Genomic DNA, 23593 nt, shown 5'->3' with positions numbered 1-23593 from the left:
TGCACTTTTATGCATGCGTGGCGTCCATGTGCATGCCAAACCGCATTAGACCACGCCCATCACGTGGCGAACGCCTATTATTTAAATGCAAATTTTTCCCGAGTGCGCATGAATGGACGAACGCCGTAGACACGCGGCACGCCATGCAGCAGAGGCGACCATGCGAACGCTTATGCGTCAGGGCTAACCCAAACAAATGGGGAGGGAGAGCAGTTTAGGCTGAATCCCGTTTGCCACAGCTGAAGCTTTTCAGATACTCAGCACAGAGTAAGAACATAAGAGTAACTATATGCTTTAAACATACTTTAAACATACTCTGCATAAACCTGCGACAATGTCCAGCAGAGGCGACCATGCGAATGCTTATGTGCCAGGGCTAACACAAACAAATGGAGAGAAAGCAGTTTAGGCTGAGTCTTGTTTGTCACAGCTGAAGCTTTTCAGATAATCAGCGCAGGGTAAGAACAACAGTGTAACAATATGGTTTAAACAAACTGTAAACATACTTTGCATAATCTGTTACAATGTGAATACAAGCAGTAATACACCTGGCACAAGTCTCTGTAATTAATAAAGGTAACAGTGCATAAAATATTAAAAATTTTGCAATTTTTAACCCTTTAAGGTTTTTTTTTTTTTGTTTTTTTGCTGTGTAAATATTTAAAATGGACTCACCAGTCCTACTGCAGGAAACTGCTAAAAGCAAGATTCCAATCTTCACTACTCACGGTGAGCATAGTCATAAAGACCTTCAAGGACAGGGTCCCCTATATAAGAGGGGCCACGGCCTTGGATCTGTAGAGCACCCTACACGGAGCACCTTTGGGGTTTGGTATCCCAAGGGTCCAGATCCCAGGGTCCAGTACCTAAAAAGGACAGAGTTACAGGCAAAACCTTGTATCTGCTTCCCAAGGCTCGGGTACCATCCTTTTAGTCCATTGTTTTGGATAGATCCGATAGCTATCCCCTTAGATTCAATGATCTTTGATTGGGGTATGATAGCATAATCTTCATTCTTCTTCTTTGAAACATAACAAACATGTGGAGCACCTTTCCACAGCGACCTTCACCTTTTAGACACTGGCGAAAAAACTGAGGTACTTCCTGTGTGGGAGGGGTACCCATATGTTATGATTTATGGCTCTGTGTCCCATGATGTATGAAAAGAAAGATAATTATTTAGACATGCTAGTTTATAGTTAATTTCAAGCTGTCAAACATGTATAGTAAGGAATGAGTGTTATACGCAATGTAAAATTCTCATTGTATTCAAAAACACACTCAAACACACAAACAATATCATGGATACTGTGCAGCTATGCTAATACCAACCAGCATGCTCTTTACTATTGAGGTGGGTTTTTTAGATTTATAAAAAAAAAAAAAAGTTATATGTAAATTAAAGTTATATTATACCATGCCAAACTTATATTTTAATTGTATCTAATGGATAGAAAACTAGAACTATTCACTGTGGCATCAGTCAGGAGAGAATCTGAATAAGGCATTCCTCATATGAAAGATATGAAGGATTCACCTCACTTTTATGTTGCGACTCTACTCACTAAAACTCTGCACAACCTTTCCGAATGCCAACCTCTGATAATAGCGTGCCATCTTCAAAGAGTCTCAGAGAAGAGACTTTATATTCTCTGAAGGAGAAGTTCCTTCCTCTGTGATTCTGCTAAAATCAGTACAAGAGCAATATCTGTCCACAATACATCATATATCAGATCGCAGGCCTTTTATAAATGCATATATTTTATAAATCTGAACTTTTAAGGAAAAGTGGAATTTTATTAACCAAACGAAAATGCCTAAAAGCATGGTACATTGTCTATTGAAGGTAGCACCTAAACAATGTTAACACATTTGTTTTATGTTTAATTTCCCTTTTTGGTGTTAAGTTCACCATACACAATCAGAAGTTGCTTATATTAAAAAGAGAAGAATGGGATTGTAAAAAAAATAAACACAGGTACTCACCTAGATGGCTACAGCATTGATCCAATGCTGTAGCTGTCCCTCACCAGCTCTACACTGAGAATTGAGAGATTAAAGACCACTGATCGCTCATTTCTCGATTCCGTTCTGAGCAGCAAGTGGTGACTGTCAGTCACTGCTCTCTGATCTGTCCCTCCAGCGTTCATTGGGGCACCGGACTGTGGAGGGGGTGGGAACTGCTGGTTCAGGCTCTGAGCGGTGCGCTAAGAGATTGAGCCAACTGCCTGTCAGATATCTGGCCAGATCCAGACATTATTGTTGGGATCCCTGCAAAGTCTGGACTGGCTCTGTGGAGTCTGCTGGCAGCAGACTTTAGCCTGCTGTCAGCTGAATCTGGGTCAGAGGAGTGCAGAACTAAGTGCACTACTGTGACCCAAAGAAGAAGTATGGCAAAAAGAGCTTTGGCCATACTTCTCCTTTAAGTTGGAAAAGTTTAATGCCACCTACCTGGAGGCAGATAGGGATGAGCTCAGTGTTCGATCCAATCATTCCCTATTCAGACATTTGTCTGAACACCAAATGTTTAGGGCGTACAAAGTAGATGAATATGACAGCTTTCTGCTACATCTTTAGCAACCACTAATGTCACAGGAATCCCCAGCAATGTAAGCAAAGCAGGGGAGCAAAGACTTCTTTGCCTAAATATGGCCACATGGCCAAATTTGGGCATGATGTCACCACGATCTCCACTCCTTCCCTTTTATTGCTAATTGTCATTGTGTTAGAGTAGTTGAGTTTTTTCTTTTGGTGGATGGCATGACTGATGATGGATTTACATTGTGTGCGTGTTTGTTTTTATTTACTGTATGCTTTTTTGTGAATGAGTAGGAGTACTATGTACCCCTAACTCATTTACATAGGGGGCTCTTATCTGGGTGCCCCCTTATTGTTAAAGTGAGCTTCTAGTTTCCAATAAGCCCTTCACTGGGGCAGGTTTGTGGGGAAGAGGCTCTTGTCCTACCAAAATTGTTTCCCCCTTGGCAGAATGGGCCATGTTTAGGGCATGTGAACTGGTATGGTTCAGGAAGGGACCTCAAGCTCTTCCCCTTTCCTTCCTGGACAGACAGGCAGCATGCTCAGTTAAAGGGCATGCTATGGATTTTGTGGGAAACCTATGCATTTCTTTTCTTTTTTGTGTGGGGTTTCCTCTTAAAATCCATACCAAAGAGTGGTATGGATTTTGGGGGGCCTCCACAGCATTTTTCTTATGTCATTCTTGCTGTAGGATTTACTACAGCAAAAGTGACATTTGCTAAGAAAAAAACACAAACATAAAAACAAACATTTCCAGTAAATGACATTTCAATCTTGACATTTTTTTTATGTTATAAACATCATGGAGACACCCCCAAATGTCCCCCAAAAGGGGTTGGTATGTATTTCAAAGGGTTCCATGCTGTTTTTACATTACAAAAAACAAGCTGGCAAGGGGCATTTGTTCTACTTTGTAAATAACAGTGTTGCTGTAGTAGGTTGTATGCATCCCACAGATATTCTAATTCACAGGCAGGTTTAGGGCATCCTCCAGGCAGGTTTTTTAAAGGAATTGGACATTTTTTAAATTTCACTTTAGGCATTATTAAAAATGCTGCTCCTGGCTCAACTAAGTTTTCTTCTAAGTCAGACAATCCAAATCCTGATAGGCAGCATGAAGGAATGGAACTAAATACCTTGTACAACAGATTTTTTTGGATCCGCTGACCAAATAAGGGTTGGGATTGTGTAGGCAATTAAACAATAGTTAATATAAAAAATATTGAATTTTATTAAATTATTATTAAGAACAAAAACGTCTCAGTCTCATCGTTGGTAACACAGTAATACAAAGTACACTCAAAGCCCGAAGGCAGTGACATAGAAAAATTGCAACACAATAGGGAAATGGTGATTCCTGATGTTATGCCTTGTCATCCATGCTTGGGATCTGCTGTGGATGTAATTTAAACATCGAGACTCCAATGCGTTTAAACTTGTTCAAATATTGTCTTTTTCAAGGAAATCACCACTTCTATAAAAGATAATTATAAACAATTACTCAACAGCAGACTGTAGAATTGTAGCAGATTAGAAGATAGAGTGTTGATCCTACTTACATGTGGAGAAACTGGCTGTATGGGATTGACTTCTTTAGTGGTGTTGGGTGAAAACTGTCTGCATGTAGTATTGTGTTTCCAGCAGTCTCTTTCCTGAATAGTCGGGTTTTTAGTTTCCCATTCATATCTTCCGAGACACGAGTGTCCAAGAAAGTCACCTCATCTGGACTGTACGTCATTGTAAAGAACAGATTTGGTGTTCTGATTCATTTTGCGTAAACATTCCCCAATAAGGCATTCCGGGCCATTCCAGACAATGAATATAACGTCTATGTACCTCTGCCATAACATAATATGGCAGGAGTACATAGAATTGGCTTTATCTGCCAAAAAGTCCCGCTCCCACATCCCCAAGTATATGTTGGCGTAGAATGGGGCACAACTGGTCCCCATGGCTACGCCACAAACGTAGAGATAATGGGAGCAAGCAAAGGAGAAAAACATTGTGGAATTATTTTTTATTATTTTTAAATTTAAATTTTTTTATTTTAAATGTTTTTAAATTATTTTTATAATTATATATTTTTTCATCATCTTTATTTTTAGTTCCTTTTTTTTATTCTTATTTTCATTTTTTTTCTTTCTTTCCTTTTTCCTCTGAATAAGTAGCCTAAATTCGGTATATTTATTGTATTTTTTTTGCTGATCTCATGATATTCTGTATATTTACATAAAAAGTACTACATTAGATATGAAGGGGGGCGTGTCCGGAAGCCGATGGAGACGGACGCAAGAGAAGAGAGCTCCATTCCTACAACACAAAATCGGCCTCCATCCTCCTTTTCTGCCACCTCTTTGGGCTCAATAACACCACCAGGAGACTCCCCCACTCCCCAGGGATAGGCATCCACCGCTATTTTGTCCGGGAGCCCCTGATTTGCGGAGCTCCGGCCTGAGGCCTAGCCACCTGCTGAAGCCGCGGCCTTTCCTGTGGCGGGACCCGGAAGAGCCCCGGGACCCGCTAAGCTCCAACGTGCCCTGACTCTCCTCCAATACCCCCAAGCTACCCCAACGCCATCCACCTACATCCCACCCCACCGAGAAACAAGCCAGGGCCGTGCTACCCGCCATCCTGACCCCCACAAGGGGACACTGTCCTCCAGCAGGCCGCATTCCCCTCTTCTCCTCTGTGCAGCCACACAAGCCTTTACTGAACTGCCTGCCTATTTTACAGACTGTCACCCTCTCTTAACATCTTCAAGACATCTGCTTCTGGACTTTGTGTGACTGTGACTCTAATGCTGCAGGCCAGATGAGATTAAGCTGAGCTCTGTCTACTCTCCGGCCGACATACCTCTTAACATGCCCGCAAAAACCCAGGGACAACAAGCAACTTTTGGTAAGAAGACACGGAGGGGGTCAGCTACCAAAAAGTCATCCTCAGGCTCTATAAAGCAGTTCCTCATTGCTGACAGCCCCAGTACCGCAAGTGGGGAGGCCCCAGCATCGCAGTGAAGCCGATCGCCTTCCGCACACGGTGCATCTCCCCGTAGAGCCTCACCAGCCTCGACATACAGCTCAGAGCTCATGGAGGAACCCCCCTCCCCTGCAGGTTCGGACATGGCGTCCCTGTTACTGAGCCTTAAAGGAGAAATGGCGGGCATGTTCCGCACTTTGGAAAAGTCCACTAAAAAAGAAATCACTGCAGTTCGTGCGGACATGTCCCACATACTAGGGAGGGTCAAGGAAACGGAACAGCGCCAAGACTTGCATGAAAACACCATCAAGGAGCTCCAAGAGAAAGTTACCCACTTAACTATGGCCCATTGTACAGCATTATACAAGCTTGAAGACCTGGAGAACAGGAATCGCAAAAACAACTTGCGAATCCGAGGCCTCCCAGAGGCCACTAAAGATTGCGACCTGGAAGACACCAAAAGGGGTATTTTAAACTCCATACTTAACAGAGCTGCGACTGATCCCCTCCACTTTGACCGGGTTCACAGAGCCCTCCGCCCTCGCAATCTCTCCACAGACTTACCCCGAGACGTGATCTGTAGGCTTCACTACTATAAAGACAAAAACGCCATTATGGTAAAACTGCAGGGCACCCAAAACATAGATTTTGATGGGGCATCCCTCAACATTTACCCTGACCTGTCTAAAGAAATGCTGGAACGCCGCAGAGCTTTAAAACCCCTACTGGAAAAGCTTCGGGAGGAAGGCTCCACTTACCACTGGGGTTACCCGCCATGTTTGATTACCGCGATTGGGGGTCGCTCTTCCACGTTGCTATTCCCCGAGGATCTCCCAGCTTTCTTCAATGACACAGGTATAAAACCTGTAGAGCTTCCTGGATGGCATGACTGCATCCCAACGTTTACTGTTACACCTGACTCCCAATGGCGCAAAACGCCCTCCAAGAAACGCCGCACAGGAACACCTGGCTCCTCTCAAAAGCAAGTTTGAGGTACCCCTTGCAAGTTAATATGCCTATTTCTCAACTGTGCCGTATTGTTCTTTTTTCCTCTTGGACTACACCTGTGGGCCTGAGAACATTGTTGCTCCCACCCCCCCCCCCCTTGGATTTCTCCATCCCCTGAGTTTTTCCCTTTTTGTTTTTTACCATGGACCATTTTTTCTCTCTCGTAAGTTATGTGGTTGAATGTATCTTTTTATTATTTTGTTGGCGGAAACTCCAGAGAGAGCCCGCTCGTCCAAGAGCTACTATGTAGTCCCCACTACTGGTTCTTGCCCCTTTCCTTTGGGGGGCAGTGCTGCCTGGTGGTCTATGTCCTGCCACTGACCTTTCTGCTACTGTGGCGGTTCTGACTGACAGGCGTCACTGCGCCCCTAGGGTTCACTGCAACTCGTTGCGTGATTTGCCTTTAACACCCACACATGTTTGATTGTATATGATTATTTCTTGTAAGTTTTCTCTTTCTCTTTCCCTTTCTCTCTCTCCTTTTCTCCCTTGTTCCCTGCCCTCTACCCCCCCCCCCCCTCTCCCCCAGGCTGGACTAGGTGGACGCTATTTTCACGAAGGGTTGCTCTGCTACAGCCATGACCACGCTGAAGGTTATGTCATACAACGTCAGGGGTCTGAACACCACTTTTAGAAGGCCTAACATTTTCAGGGAACTGCAGAAATCCTCTTGCTCCATAGTGTTTCTTCAAGAAACTCACCTGACTCACACCTCTTCCGTGCGACTCTCTTCACACAGGTATGCGCAATGGTATTATAGCCTTTCAGACACCAATAAAGGCAAAGGCGTGGCCATCAGGTTTAGTAAGAGCATCCCCTTTCAACTTTCGGAAATGTTAGCTGATAACCATGGTCGTTATCTATTTTTGAGGGGAACTATAGGCACTTGGCAAATGTTTATTGTCCGAACCACGACCAAACGCCCGTTCTCTCACAAGTTCTGACCAAATTGATGGACTTCAGCAGGGGACTAGTGATCTTAGCGGGTGATATTATTATGCCGTTGGACCCAACACTTGACACCTCAGCGTGTTCTTCACTTTCTTTTAAAAAATTATCCTTTATAAAAAAAGAGACTCCTGGCTATGCAATTAATGGATGTATGGCGAATCCTCCACCCTAAAGCGAGAGATTATTCCTATTTCTCCAAAACACATAATTCTTACTCACGCATAGACAACATTTTTATTGACCACTTCCATCTCCCCCTTGTGCGCTCCACCTCCATAGGAACTGCTTCTGTTTCTGACCATGCGTCTGTCTCCATTACCCTGTCCGTGCCCTCTCTGCCGCCCAAGTCTATTAACTGGAAATTGAACGATTTCCTTCTTTCTGACCCAGCAGATGTCTTGGCATTATATGAGTCACTCAAGCAATACTTCATTGTAAACTCCGCAGCGGAGGTGGATTCTCCCTTACTTTGGGAGGCCCAGAAAGCCACGATCCGTGGTAAACTAAAAGAACTTGGAGCGTGCAAAAAGAGGGAACACGGTCAACGCTTGGAGGAAGCAATGCGACAAGTGTCCGTGCTCGAAAGAGCGCATAAATTATCTGCTCATAAATCACTCCTGGAGGCGCTGACGCAAAAGCGGGAGGAGGTTAGGGATCTTCTCCACCTAGAGGTCAAAAGACACTTCCACCTAATTTCCCAGAAGCACTACGAATGATGTAACAAACCTGGCAAACAACTGGACAGATCCCTACATGCTAAGAAAGCATCTTCATTTATTCCCAAGGTCAAGACCCCTTCCGGAGATTTGGTCCACACTTCCTCAAAAATTGCTGAGGCTTTTAGGGAATACTACACAGCCCTCTATAACATTAACTCAAAAACTATTTACCCCCCCTCACAGGCTAGGCACAAGCTTATCACCTCCTTTCTCGCACATACTAAATTGCCTCGCCTTTCTGACTCCTCCTTGGAGAAATTAGAGGCTGCGTTTTCCGTTGAAGTGTTTCGCAATGCCCTGAAATCCACATCTACTGGCAAAGCACCAGGCCCAGACGGCTTTACCACAAGATATTATAAAGCTTTTCATGACATTCTACTCCCACAGCTGACGTCATATCCCAATTCCATTTCCACTGACACTGGACTGCACTCTGAGTTCCTCTCTGCTCATATTACCATCATACCAAAGCCCGGAAAGGACCCTACTAACTGTAGTAGTTATCGTCCCATCTCATTACTCAATGCGGATATAAAATTATACGCGAAAGTCATAGCTAACCGCTTACTCCCCTTACTCCCACATTGGGTCTCTGCTGACCACTTGGGATTCATCTCCGGCCGAGAGGCCAGAGACAATTCTTTGCGGGTCATCTCGCTGATTCATCATGTCCACAGGTGCTCCAAGCCCACCCTACTACTGTCCACAGATGCCGAGAAGGCTTTTGACCGGGTGGCCTGGGACTACCTGATACTCACACTTCAACACTTCGGCATAGGCCCTCTGATGACCCACCGAATTGCTTCTCTTCACTCCTCTCCAACGGCTAAGATTAGGGTCAATGGCATATTGAGTGAACCTTTTTCCCTGCAAAATGGCACAAGACAGGGTTGTCCCATGTCACCTATACTATTTGACCTCTCTTTAGAACCCTTTTTAGCTACCATTCGACACAACGTAGACATACACGGCGTAACGGTGGGTCATACGACCCACAAATACGCCGCATATGCGGAGGACATTTTATTTTTTGTACAACGACCTCGTCTCACTTTACCTGTTTTGTTGACAATGTTTGACTCCTTCCAAACGCTTTCTCACTTTAAGATTAATCTCTCCAAATCAGAAATATTGAACATTAATATTGTGCCTACAGAGGTGTCTAACTTTAAACCGTAACTTTAAACCGTATTTCCCATTTCGCTGGCAACCTTCTACCATGAAGTATCTTGGTATTTACCTCACTCCCCACTTAAGCTCACTCTTCAAGTACAACTATATTCCCCTGCTGAATGCCATTAGATCTGACCTGAGATGTTGGGCGTCTTTGTCCTACTCCTGGTTGGGAAAAATAACGTCATAAAAATGAACATCCTCCCCGGAATTCTATTTTTGTTTCAGATGATCCCATTGGGTGTGTCTGTAGGCTTCTTCTCACGATTACAAAAATTGATTTCCCACTATATCTGGTGGGACAAGAACCCACTTATAGCTAGAACAACTCTGTTTAGAACCAAATGCTCCAGAGGTCTCGCCCTCCCAAATATTAAAGCATACTACCAAGCGTCAATACTTACTCGTATCTTTGACTGGAAGTTCCATGGGACAACCAAACTATGGGTTCAATTAGAAACGCAACTGGCCGGTCTGGATCTGGGTGTCGCCCCTTGGATACCTAAATCGGCCCAGACATTACCTGAAATTGATATCCCCATTAACAAGCTCCTCTCTGGCCGTTTGGGACTCTTTACCTGGAAAATACTCCTGCCCCTGCAATTCTCCTCTAATGCCACTGCTTCATCATGATTATTTTCTACCTGGATCATTGGACAAAAGCTTCACGGACTGGTCCCCGAAGGGCCCCTTCCTCTTACACCATGTCCTTCACGCTAAGCGTCTCAAAGCGCTCTCCCTCTTGGTGCGGTCCGAGTCTGTTACTTTCATGGATAATTGGCGCTATAACCAACTAGCGTGATTCACACACACTCTACCTCAACCGCTGAGAGATTTGTCTGAACTGACCCCTGTGAAAGCTATTTTCAATCACAAGAACCCACCCTCACATAGCCTGTCCCTATTTTATAAATTGTTAGTGGAATTAGACTCTCCATCTTACCCGACTTACCTGGACAAATGGCAAACAAAAAACGACATTGTGAATGTCTTGTGTTGGTATATGATTTTTTCACATGACTAATGCAGGATATTTTATTATGATGTTTTGATTTTCAATGCTTTTATGTAAATGCAGGGATGTCTGGCTGGAGACATGGGAGTGCTGTTTCTAGTTGTCACCTTTTTTCAGGCTTGCACCCGGCATGGACAGGCCCCACTTCTGCTGGTGCAGCAAAGCCACTGGAGGCTCTCTCTTTCTTCATCTAGGGGCCTCCAATGACCAGAAAAAGTTCCAGGTCTGTGGCAGATCCTTTCCGTGTTGGCGGCGTCCTTTTGTGTTGTCCGGGAGAGGCAGTTCCATTGCCACTGCGCGCGCAGCCATCTGGCGCACGCGCAGTGGCAAGACAGGGAGCCGGCCAGCCCAGACTAACAGGATCGCACGGCGCGGTGCCACGCATGCGCGATCCACACAAAAGGACGCCGAGGACCTGTGAGAGATGCCATTCCCCTCACCACAGAGGGGAGGAATGTGCGTCTCTCACGAGTGGACAGGAGTATACTGCTTGGTTTTCCATATGGGGATAGGAGTGGAGGAGGAACCCCCTTATACCTTCTATAGCATACTGACATTAGAGAATAAGTCTATTATATTTGCTCCTTAAGCAAATTTTAGATAAAATGGAAGAAACCTCCCCTTTCTTTACCCCCATTTTTAAACCTCTTCCCTTAGAGGCTTTGGCGTCCCATAGGGAATCTCACTGCAAGACTAGGAGCCCTACCAGGATTCCAATAGTCCTACACGCTTTAACAAGACACCTAGTAAGTGGAAAGTTTGTACTTTTCAATTGTTATAAAATTTAAATTGATACTACCATCCAATTTTGGAACCTTACAAGCGGACTTGGTTATTCCTTGTATGGATAACAGTACCCTCTCCTTTTGAGGTCCTGTTGTATGCCAGGGGGTGGAGGGGGACAAAAGCGCTCCCATGTGTGGTCTAAACATCTCTGCATAAATCACTGTATGTAAGTAGGATCAACACTCTGTCTTCTATTCTGCTACAAGGAGACAGTAATTGTTTACAATTATCTTTTATAGAAGTGGTCATTTCCTTGAAAAAGGCAATATTTTAACAAGTTGAAACGCGTTGGAGTCCCGATGTTTAAATTACATCCACAGCAGATCCCAAGCCTGAATGACAAGGCATAACATCACGAATCACCATTTCCCTATTGTGTTGCAACTTTTCTATGTCACTGCCTTCGGGCTTTGAGTGTATTTTGTATGACTGTGTCACCAATGATTTTTGTTCTTAATAATAAATTAATAAAATTCAATGTTTTTTTATTAACTATTGTTTAATCGCCTACACAATCTCAACCCTTATTTGGTCAGAGGATCCAAAAAAATCTGTTGTACAATATGCAAGGAATAATGGCAATTGTTTGTGCAAGGCTTTCTAGAGATATCCATGGTATGGAACTAAATACCTAGACACAGCGCCAGTCCCTTAAAAACCTACTCTAGTGACTGCAGCCTCTAGCCTTCTGGCTTGGGCCAGAATAAATGGATGTGAATGTCAGAGAGAAGGCGCTGTCACACCTGGGGTGCCAGGGGTAAATATCCCTTTCCTAATATAATAGTGTGGTAAAATATCTATACCAAATAGTATATCCAAAAAATCTTAAGCACTTATCCAAAACCATAAAATGACATATAAAACAATACCTGGTATTTAAACACCTTAGGTATTACCCCTTTTTGACTCTACATTATGACCTATGATATACATGCAATGCTATGGCTAAAGGAAACAGCTCAAAACATGTAGTGCAAATCCATAAGTGATGTGAATTATACAACAAATAAGTGTGACAAAAAATGTATAAATCTCAAAGTGCTGAAAATAATACTGAATGTCACTAGTGAAAATGAGTGTGACAATAATCTAAAATGCATGTCATTCCAAACCAATAGTGAAAAATAAACAGCAAAGTCCACAAAACGTGTATTTTGTTTCAACACAATAATGAAAGTTATATAAAGTCCAAACATCTTAGTATAAATATTTGTGCTTCTTGAATCCAGTGCTACCTCAGTGCTCCACCACGTGCAAGTATAGAAACACAATGCACTCACCAGAGCCCCCAGGTCCCGGGGAACACAGAGCTTTTGAACCAAAGATGTGCAATACTTCTATGAAAAGCCACGTTCTCTCATCAACCATAGGATGTCAAAATAAACATGGAAAACAAATGGCATGCCAATAGTGCAGCACCGTTTATTTAAAATCCTTTAACCTCCTTAACGGTATTCCCGAGTGTGGCTCGGGGTGGAATTTCAGTGCCATTAGCGGTAACCCCAAGCCACACTCAGGATACCGCCAGGGAGCATCGCTGGATCCTGGAAGAGGGGTTACTTACCTTGTCCCCGGGATCCCGCGATGTGTTCCTGCAGCATACAGTGGCCAGATCTTCCGCCTGATGCTCTGTGCCCCGGCTTCCGTTCCCTGCGAGCGTCATGTCGCAGGGGGGTGGAACCGGCGGCAAATTTGAAAAGTAAAACACACGAACACACTGATATATTGTAATCCTATTGGATTACATTACTAAATAAAACAAATTAACATTAGTTTGCCCCCCAGTGCCCTTGCCTGCAGTTTTACTGTACTATATATATATATATATATATATATATATATATATATACACCTCATATATATATATATATATATATATACACACGTAGAGGTGTATGTATATATATATATATATATATATATATATGTATATATATGTATATATATAATATGTATACATATATATATATATATATATATATATATATATATACACACACACACACATATATTGACTGATTGACTGATTAATTAAATAGTGAGCACTGGAACATAAATGAGCAATCTTTTCTTGTGCTCTAAATTCTCTAACATTTCTGTTTTTGTATTTTGTTTTCTGTAATATAACTCCCCCTTTCTCAGTAACATATGTAACAAAGCCCAAACTGGATGATTGTGGCATATCCTATCACATACTATTATAGTAGATGACCAGTGCCAAGGTACACAGTGCCAAGGACTGTAAAATCACAATGATTATAGTGATACAGTTGTGTGAAATCCTACTGAAGTGTCAGTTTCCACACTAGAAGAAAATCTTAAAGTGATTGTCAACGTTCACCTTGTAAAACAATCCATTCAGTTTAAAATATTAATGAAAAGCAAAACATTTTGGTATAGATATAAAAAAAATATAAATACCCTTTTTCACTTTTTTTATATGTGGTCACATTCCCTCTGTTCTCAGCTACATAAGAGCTGGGGGAAGGAGAAGCAGCAGTACACTGAACTTTCCAGTGAATGGCTGTACAGCTGGGGCATGTCAGCATAAGTCTGATCATTGGTGTAGAGCACACTGAGTTCCCAGCATAGCTAGAGAACTGATCACTGAGTACTCTGGTCATTTTTTAATAGGAAAGCAGGGGGACTAGCAGGAACACCAGGGTTTTTCACATAAAGGAAGCAATACAAAGATAACAGGATACTTTCTTATAAAATTACATGATACAGCAGGCACTTATCAGGAATATGAAGTTTTGAGGTAACAAACACTTTAAAAGTAAGGAGGGCAGCATATGTATATTAGAAGATGAGGTTTGCAAGTTCTTAAAGAAAAATTGCAATACCTTTTGCTGCTGATATAAATATCTTTTAGGTTTCACTGCTTGATCAGAGCTCTTGCAGCCTGTACTGGATTTATACAGGGCAGAAATCCAAATGATATATTGGTAATCTGTCAGTAGTATGTGCTAATTTGCAGATATGATTCGCCATTAAGATCCATGGCATTCCTCTGTTATCACCAGTTGCATGCAACAGGCTTTCTGCTCCGTATTTAACCTGAATAGCACAGGCTACAGGATGTGGATCTGCAGGGCAGTTTAAGAGCTTAAATCCTGTACCAATGTATGGGTTTCTATACTGAACAAAATTATAAACGCAACACTTGTCTTTGCCCTCATTTTTCATGAGCTGAACTCAAAGATCTAAGAAAACTGGGATTCATCCATGAAGAGAACACCTCTTCAAAGTGCCAGATGCCATTGAATGTGAGCATTTCCCACTCAAGTCGGTTACGACGACGAACTGCAGTCAGGTCAAGACCCCAATGAGGAGGACGAGCATGCAGATTAGCTTCCCTGAGATGGTTTCTGACAGTTTGTGCAGAAATTCTTGGTCTATGCAGCTGTCCGGGTGGCTGGTCTCAGATGATCTTGGAGGTAAAGATGCTAGATGTGGAGGTCCTGGGCTGGTGTGGCTACATATGTTCTGCGGTTGTGAGGCCGGTTGGATGTACTGCCAAATTCTCTGAAACGCCTTTGGTGATGGCTTATGGTAGAGAAATGAACATTCCATTCACGGGCAACAGCTCTGGTGGATATTCCTGCAGTCAGCATGCCAATTGCATGCTCCCTTCAAAACTTGCGACATCTGTGGCATTGTGCTGTGTGATAAAACTGCATATTTTAGAGTGGCCGATTATTGTGGCCAGTCTAAGGCACACCTGTGCAATAATTATGTTGTCTAATCAGCATCTTGATATGCCACAACTGTGAGGTGGATGGATTATCTCAGCAAAGGAGAAGTGCTCACTAACACAAATTTAGACAGATTTGTGAACAATATTTGAGAGAAATAGACCTTTTGTGTACATAGAAAAAGTCTTAGATCTTTGAGTTCAGCTCATGAAAAATGGGGGCAAAAATGAAAGTGTTACGTTTATAATTTTGTTCAGTGTACATGGTATTTTGCTACTGAGGGCAAGGGGTGGGCAATTAATGGATTAAAGTTGAAAGTGCACTTATCTTGTAAGCAGCCAACTGGTCTCACTGGGTAGCATAACAATTATTTCCCAGTGTGCCATTTATTTTTTTCATTCATTGTAGCATGAAGGCGAGTGCAGGACATCTGTGATTACCTGAATAGTTTAGACCTTGGTCATGCACCATGAATTAGTCACTCCCATCTGCCACTAAAGTCCCAAGAGGCTATTTTCAGTGGTGGTAGAAAGAAATTATATTCCTAGCCTGGAAGGAGTGGATTCAGCTCACAAAGACGTGACTTTCTAATATTTCTTACAATATTTGTGAATTCACAATCCAGACTTATGTTTTAACCTAGAAAGTTGTTTTAGTATTTAAAAAGGAAGAAAATAAGGCAGCTCATATGATAATGAAACATATGCTGTTGGTCTTGTTGGCATAGAATAAGGACAGGTAGGAAAGAAACAATTTAATGATCATTTTGAAGGTTATCACCTGGGAAGTGTGGAGGAGGGTCACAAATCAGCATCACTCCTGTGCCTTCCTTCACTTTTACTTCTGGTCGCTCCTCAGGAGGGAAAGGGTCAAGATCTATATTCAAATAAATTACATAATAATTATTGAGGATATTTTATCCACTTACACAATGCAATATATCATTTCAAGACTGGTAAATTGTATTTTTAATGCTTGCCTATAAGTTGTCTGTGTTCCCACTGGACACATTTCTTCTCACATTATTGGGAAAGAGACAGCAATAAAAACCCTTTTTCCATAAAGCGGTGAAAAGCTTTCAGTAAAATATAAAACTTTAAATGTGTCCCCACTGGGAAGATTCCCACTCAGTTATTTTCACTAGGACATGACAAAAGTAGTAATTACCCCAACATGTACATACCCAGCAATCAAATGCACAGGTATTCTATTCAAATCTAAAAAAAAAAATGTTATTTGGATTTAATCAATTTCCACTTCTCTACAGAAAGAGTCTTGCATGTGGCAACCAAACCTAACCATACTTACAGATCTATGATAAAAAATAGGTTCTGATAAGCTTCTTGATTTTTGTTCCTTTATGTTTGGGGAGCAATTTTAGCACACTGCGGTTGACTTACTAAAATGGGTGAGTGCCAAATCTGGTGCAGCTGAGAATGGTAGCTAATCAGCTTCTAACGTCAGCTTGTTTACATAGGCTTTGACAAATTAACCTGGAAGCTGATTTTTATGTAGAGCTGCACCAGATTTTCCTGTTTTAGAAAATCAACCCCTGTGGATATCAGTGGTACATCATGCAGTGATACCTATATGAGTAAATTAATGTCAATCACCGTATGCCATCCTCCGCCTCCATCCTCTTCTATTTTTGACCCTTTTTGCGCAGGGGACACGGGTACCTTGTTTTGATTGGACCCACTTCTGGTTGGACAGCCTTGCCCCTGCTGGCAATCTTCTGGGACACATCACAGGTCCCAGAAGGCTGTAGGACCATTCACAAAGAGCAGCAAGTGCAGTGCATGTGTGCAGTGGGCAGCCAGCTGTGAAGCCGCAAGGAATAACTCACAGTAAACATGTCAGCGCCAGGGATCAGAAGACTGGCAGAGAACCAGTTCGGGTGAGGACAGGACCACTGGACAGGACCAGTGGACAGGTAGGTGCACTTTTATTAAAAGTCTGCAGGTACAGTATTTGTAGTTGCTGACCTTTTTTTTTTTTTTTTTTTTAAAAAGGGCAAAGAACATTCTCTGCACCTGGACCACGTTAAAAAAAATAAAAAGCACCAACCTATTATATTTCAGTGAAAGAATGCAGACATTGATATTCCCTGTGAGTAGAGGAGGAACTTAAGAGGTGAAAAAAAAAAAAAAACACAAGTCGAGATCTCCGAAATAGCGGTGTCTACATTAGTTATTTCAAGCTTTTAGGGGCATCAGCCATGTATGGTATATACAGAATTACATAGGTTCAAGCTGGAACTATGTATAACATGCTGATGCCTGGAATTATTCCCTAAATACAATACATTTCACTATTTGAGCCTTTTCATTTTTTTTTTTTGCATCACTGGGAGAAGAGGACCATAGGAGAGATTGCAGCAAAAGGACATTTTTGAGAAAGAGCATTATACTCTTTCATATCCAAAAAGGTCATGCCCTTGGTGAGTTTTCAGTGTGAGCACAGGATGGGGAATTGCACATTTATTGAAGTGGATCATAGTGGTGGGGAGGGATCATTTCTAAGAGGATACATATACTGTAGATTGTTTTGATTGATGCAAATGGGACTTCAACTTATTTATACACAGTGGAAGCCTTTTTGGAGCTTTGGCACTGTTACTTATGAACCATTCTTTGTTCCTTTATGCACTGTGTATTTGAAGATTTGTGTTCTGTACAAAAATATAACATTTTTGTAAAATGGTGCTTTTTGTTTCCTATGCACTGTGTGGTCTATTAGGTGATTTTTTTTTTTATCATGGTTTGTTCTGTGTTTTTTGTCTCTAGCTGCACAAGTTTGATATGTTTCAAAATGTCACTGTATTGTATACAGTATATGGTATATCTTGTAATCTAAGAACACTTAAATGTTAAATTATAATTGTGGGTTTCTGTAGAATAGAAATGCCTTAAAGTCAAGGTCAAGTGATCCTGTACAGCTCACTTTTACCTGCACCTTATTAGCTCTTAGGTGGAACATGGTAAAAATACATTCCTGTATTTTTTGCTTGTTGCATAGCCAAAGTTGTACGAGAATGTTAAACACTATGAAATCAAGAAAAGTCTGATGTAGCTTTTTATTTATACTTTCATTAAAGCAATAATAACAGCTTTATTAAAGAATTAATTTATAAATGTAAACAGTTATAAATGATTTATTAAGCCTTAACTATGTTTTTTGTGCAGACACCATGGAGAACATGTATATAAATAAACATGAATACGGTTGAAAATAAAATAATGTCTAAATTATAATAAATTCATGAAGAAATGTCATTAAATGAATACAAGGAAATGTATGCTAATGACTCAAAATAATACACAGTAGTTAAAATAACTCAAATGGATAACAGTTCAATATGAAGGCTTTAGGCAGTAAGTGTAAATTAAAGTGATGTACAGCATATAAAGGGAAGTAAACCCAGCACAGTTTGCTAATAAATGTGCATATACTTTATATAATTTATATTTATTTACAGGGTTGTTTGATGCTCAGGTCAACAATATCATAGACTAAGGACTCGGCAAGGGGATTTAGGTCCCACATGCAAGAATCAAATCAAGCTTCTTGCCCTATATTCATGATGGCCATCCTGGGTGATTCTTGACCCCTGGGACAAACAAAGGCACTGAGTCAAATGGACCAATAAACATGTGTTCAGTAAAGTGTTGGCTTTGCATTATATAAATCTATGTTAACATTAGAATGGATTGTAGGGTCTGCAATAGTTCATGCTCTAGTCCTCCTTCATATTTTTCCTAGGAAAGGGTCTAATAGGGGTACTACTGCATGTCTGTTTGTACGAGACCATAGACTTAGGCTAAATAATTTCCACTTTCAACACTCCTATATAGCCCTTTCAAAAAACTGTTTTTTGTAGTATAATTGCTTGTGGCTTGCACATCTAGCCACAGACACTAGATGGCAGTAAGACAAATTGGTACAATTTCACTGAAGTAGTTAGGGCAGTTTACCCAGTAAATCAAGGAAAAATATTTTGTATGGACTAGTAATATACAAGAGTTTTGTTCAGAAGTGGTAGCTGCAAATACAGTGAAGGAGTTTAAGCATGCATGGGATAGGCATAAGGCTATCCTTCATACAAGATAGGGCCAGGGACTAATCATAGGATTCAGGTATATTGGGCAGACTAGATGGGCCAAATGGTTCTTATCTGCCGACACATTATATGTTTCTATATTTTTATTTTTATTTTTTTACAACCACAATTGCATTGAATTACTAGGCAAAACTCCTGCTGTAGAAATGGTAAATAAAAAAAGGCAGTGTGCCGCCATATGGTAAAATGTTCCTCAGAGTATTGGGATACATTTTTTAATTAAAAAATTTTGCTAGCCACACTTGCATTCCAGCAAGGAGCATATGAAAAAATGAAGACGTACAAACTAAATATAAACTAAGCAAAAACGTTCTGTTAAAAAAAACAAAAAAACAAACCAAAAAAAAAAAAACATAAATTAAGCAAATGCTTGATATATTGGATAAAGCTGTATATTTTTTGCTGCAGTTTCTATTCAGTTATAGTGCATGATTATGGTGGGCAGTGTATGTTACTAAATCAGCAAGGTGGCAATGTCATGGCAACTAGCTTCTGGGAGCAATTCCAATCACTTCAAACTGGTACTTATTTTGTTGCATTCCTTAAACCTTACACAGGATAGGAAAATACGTGTAATAAGCACTCTGCCATGCATACTATGCGGCTGTATACTACTACTTGTAGGCACCCACACAGTGCACTAACAATTCAATATACATAAACACAAAGATGTAATGCCTAAAACTGTGCATTATTAAAACACCATAGCAAACATGTTCTAACACACCAACCTAAAAAAAAAATAATAAAAAATAAATTCATTAAATATTTTGACCTATGAGATTTGTACCAGATTTGCATTTGAATGTGTTGCTTCAATTTATGGTTCAGAGTGACATTTTTACTCCTTTTATGTTAAAAAAAAAAATACTGTGCAGACCCCCTTCTCCTACCAAGCATTACTGTTTAATATAAATACATGCCCTCTACTAACTGGCACACAAGTTGGCTTACTATGGACTTAACAGCCCATATAATTAAATCACAATCCTGGTAGAGCTCAGTATAAAGTGAATGTGGAGACAAACATTTTTTAATTAAAAAGTTAAAACAAAGAGAGTGCCTAAAATCAGGTTGGTGGATTAAGAACCATTGGATTGGCAAAGTATTACATACAGTAAATCTATGTTAATGTTTGCAATGGTTCGTTCTGAAGTTTCCACACTGTTTTGCTTGTCTCTAGAGATAAAGACAGAGAAGCATACAAATGGGCAGAAGTTGAGGGAGATACATAGTAACTGGTGTCAAGTTTGTCAAAAATGACTAGTACATTTACTATGATACATAGAATTTAGAAGATGCAGTAACATGGATATGCAAAGACTTATAGTCTGATAATAAGCAGTGTTATTTGTGGTTTGCTTTGTATCCCCTGCTGTTTTCAGATACTTAAATGAATGCTTACATCCAAAGTTGAGGCTGGCTTCGTGGCTTCTGATTATTCCATATTCATTGGTCACTATGCAGACATATTTTCCAGTATCTCTTGATTTATCTGGATTGTTGATTAATAGATTACCTCCAATCATACTGTAGCGTGGATTTAGAAGATCAATGTCCCAGTTGTTTAGTCTCCACCTGAAACATTAATGTTTTCATGTTAGACAATATAGTCCATGCTAACTCAAGGTGATAAACACTTTCAAAGCCAAAGGGATACCTTACTTTGAACAATTAATACACTTAAAACATATTAATATTTTTATCTGAGTCCATGAAAATACCACTGCTGCTTTTATTTATTTTTTTTACAATAAAAAACTTTATTAAAAGTTTCCAAAATACAATATATCAGCAAGAGATAAGGGTCAGACTGAGTCTGTCCATGCAGACCCAGATTTTTTTCAAATTTGGCTGTGTAGCCTCTACTCATATACAGTACATCAATTGGAACATTGGAAGCACAGTTCTAAAAGCTGAGCACCAATCATTTTAGGATGGCAGGGTAGAAAGTTTCCATTTGAGTAGAATCTCCCTCCTGGCATAGTAGGACATGTAAAATAACAATAGTTTAGCATGCTTGGAAATTGAGAGGGAACCAGTGCTGCTTTTATAGCAGAAAGGCCATCTGTGACTCCCAAAATGAGTATCTTGTGTAGATTAAAAACAGACACCTGCCATGGTTTTCAGCTGCTGTTTGTTTTCCATTCTCCTTCTCCTCTACCCACGTTGTATGATGTCTCTGTAGTTAGGTAGATTACATAGACCAAGTGTATGTGAACATCTACAAAAATCAGAGGTGCTGTATATGCTTAGACAAGCTGCCTTAGGTATTGGCTTGTACATTTTAAACAAGGATGTACAATTCACTGTAGCCCCAGACATGTTTCTGCATTACCCCAACGTTAATCTTTTTACTTTAAATTTAAGGCACAATGCATTTTACAGTTACAAGAAAACTCTTATATTTGCTACTCTATGGAAGTATAGAAACAAAATATCTGAACCACATCCAAAAGTTTATGTCATTTTTCTTCTATTTCTGGAATTTTACTAAATAACATTGTACCTTTTTATCAATATTACAGTGCCTTGCGAAAGTATTCGGCCCCCTTGAACTTTGCGACCTTTTGCCACATTTCAGGCTTCAAACACAAAGATATAAAACTGTAAATTTTTGGGAAGAATCAACAACAAGTGGGACACAATCATGAAGTGGAACGAAATTTATTGGATATTTCAAACTTTTTAACAAATAAAAAACGGAAAAATTGGGCGTGCAAAATTATTCAGCCCCCTTAAGTTAACACTTTGTAGCGCCACCTTTTGCTGCAATTATAGCTGTAAGTCGCTTGGGGTATGTCTCTATCAGTTTTGCACATCGAGAGACTGAAATTTTTGCCCATTCCTCCTTGCAAAACAGCTCAAGCTCAGTGAGGTTGGATGGAGAGTGTTTGTGTACAGCAGATTTCAGTTCTTTCCACAGATTCTCGATTGGATTCAGGTCTGGACTTTGACTTGGCCATTCTAACATCTGGATATGTTTATTTGTGAACCATTCCATTGTAGATTTTGCTTTATGTTTTGGATCATTGTCTTGTTGGAAGACAAATCTCCGTCCCAGTCTCTGGTCTTTTGCAGACTCTATCAGGTTTTCTTCCAGATTGGTCCTGTATTTGGCTCCATCCATCTTCCCATCAATTTTAACCATCTTCCCTGTCCCTGCTGAAGAAAAGCAAGCCCGAACCATGATGCTGCCACCACCATGTTTGACAGTGGGGATGGTGTGTTCAGGGTGATGAGCTGTGTTGCTTTTACGCCAAACATAACGTTTTGCATTGTTGCCAAAAAGTTTGATTTTGGTTATATCTGACCAGAGCACCTTCTTCCACATGTATGGTGTGTCTCCCAGGTGGCTTGTGGCAAACTTTAAACGACACTTTTTATAGATATCTTTAAGAAATGGCTTTCTTCTTGCCACTCTTCCATAAAGGCCAGATTTGTGCAGTATACGACTGATTGTTGTCCTATGGACAGAGTCTCCCACCTCAGCTGTAGATCTCTGCAGTTCATCCAGAGTGATCATGGGCCTCTTGGCTGCATCTCTGATCAGTCTTCTCCTTGTATGAGCTGAAAGTTTAGAGGGACGGCCAGGTCTTCGTAAATTTGCAGTGATCTGATACTCCTTCCATTTCAATATTATCGCTTGCTCCTTGGGATGTTTAAAGCTTGGTAAATCTTTTTGTATCCAAATCCGGCTTTAAACTTCTCCACAACAGTATCTCGGACCTGCCTGGTGCGTTCCTTGTTCTTCATAATGCTCTCTGCGCTTTAAACAGACCTCTGAGACTATCACAGTGCAGGTGCATTTATATGGAGACTTGATTACACACAGGTGGATTCTATTTATCATCATTAGTCATTTAGGTCAACATTGGATCATTCCGAGATCCTCACTGAACTTCTGGAGAGAGTTTGCTGCACTGAAAGTAAAGGGGCTGAATAATTTTGCACGCTCAATTTTTAAGTTTGTTAACAAAGTTTGAAATATCCAATGAATTTTGTTCCACTTCATGATTGTGTCCCACTTGTTGTTGATTCTTCACAAAAAAATTACAGTTTTATATCTTTATGTTTGAAGCCTGAAATGTGGCAAAAGGTCGCAAAGTTCTAAGGGGGCCGAATACTTTCGCAAGGCACTGTATATGCAAGCTGTTAGTAGTAGTTAGTCACATTCAGCAGGACACACATCCAGCTGAATTTGGCTAACTGTTACTAGCTATATCATGGCCTGAAAATGATTTTGTCATTTTCACACCCACAGTGGAAAAAAAAGATGGTTGGATTTTGTTCTCTTGCAAAAGGCAATACAGACAGTGCCTCATTAAAGTGGAACTGCACTGCATCTGGGCACCATAAACCAAAAATGCTATTTCTATTAATTTATAGTATTTAAAACAAACGCCCCCATACATCTATGCCTCCATGCTTTATTTTGTTGAGAAATTATTTTGAAAAAAGCCCCCTGGCATTTCTGGCCGTGGCCATCTTGAGTAAGGGCAGGTGATTCATGTATCATTTACTTCCTGGAATCCGCCTCAGTTATTGGCTGAGCTAAGAACCCTTCCTCCCCTCCTCAAGACTCCTGGGATGTAAGACATCATTTGAT

The 23593-nt window shown here is 40.8% G+C and overlaps 1 protein-coding gene across 1 annotated transcript in view; it reads right to left on the bottom strand.

Annotated features, from left to right (window-relative positions):
• The window catches only part of CNTN1 (contactin 1), a 279141-nt gene that overhangs the window by 99338 nt on the left and 156210 nt on the right, over positions 1 to 23593 (bottom strand). The window contains exons 5-6 of the mRNA XM_082252863.1: positions 20390 to 20562; positions 15645 to 15740 (exon numbers count right to left, since the gene is read on the bottom strand). Of these exons, the coding sequence (XP_082108989.1) occupies positions 15645 to 15740; positions 20390 to 20562 (269 nt within the window). The remainder of the gene's footprint in view (positions 1 to 15644; positions 15741 to 20389; positions 20563 to 23593) is intronic.

This window comes from Pelophylax lessonae, assembly GCF_965119305.1.
Source record: "Pelophylax lessonae genome assembly, chromosome: 4".
Classification (NCBI taxonomy): Eukaryota; Metazoa; Chordata; class Amphibia; order Anura; family Ranidae; genus Pelophylax; species Pelophylax lessonae.
Note: the sequence above shows the minus strand (reverse complement) of the source record. Positions and strands in the feature narration are given on the sequence as shown.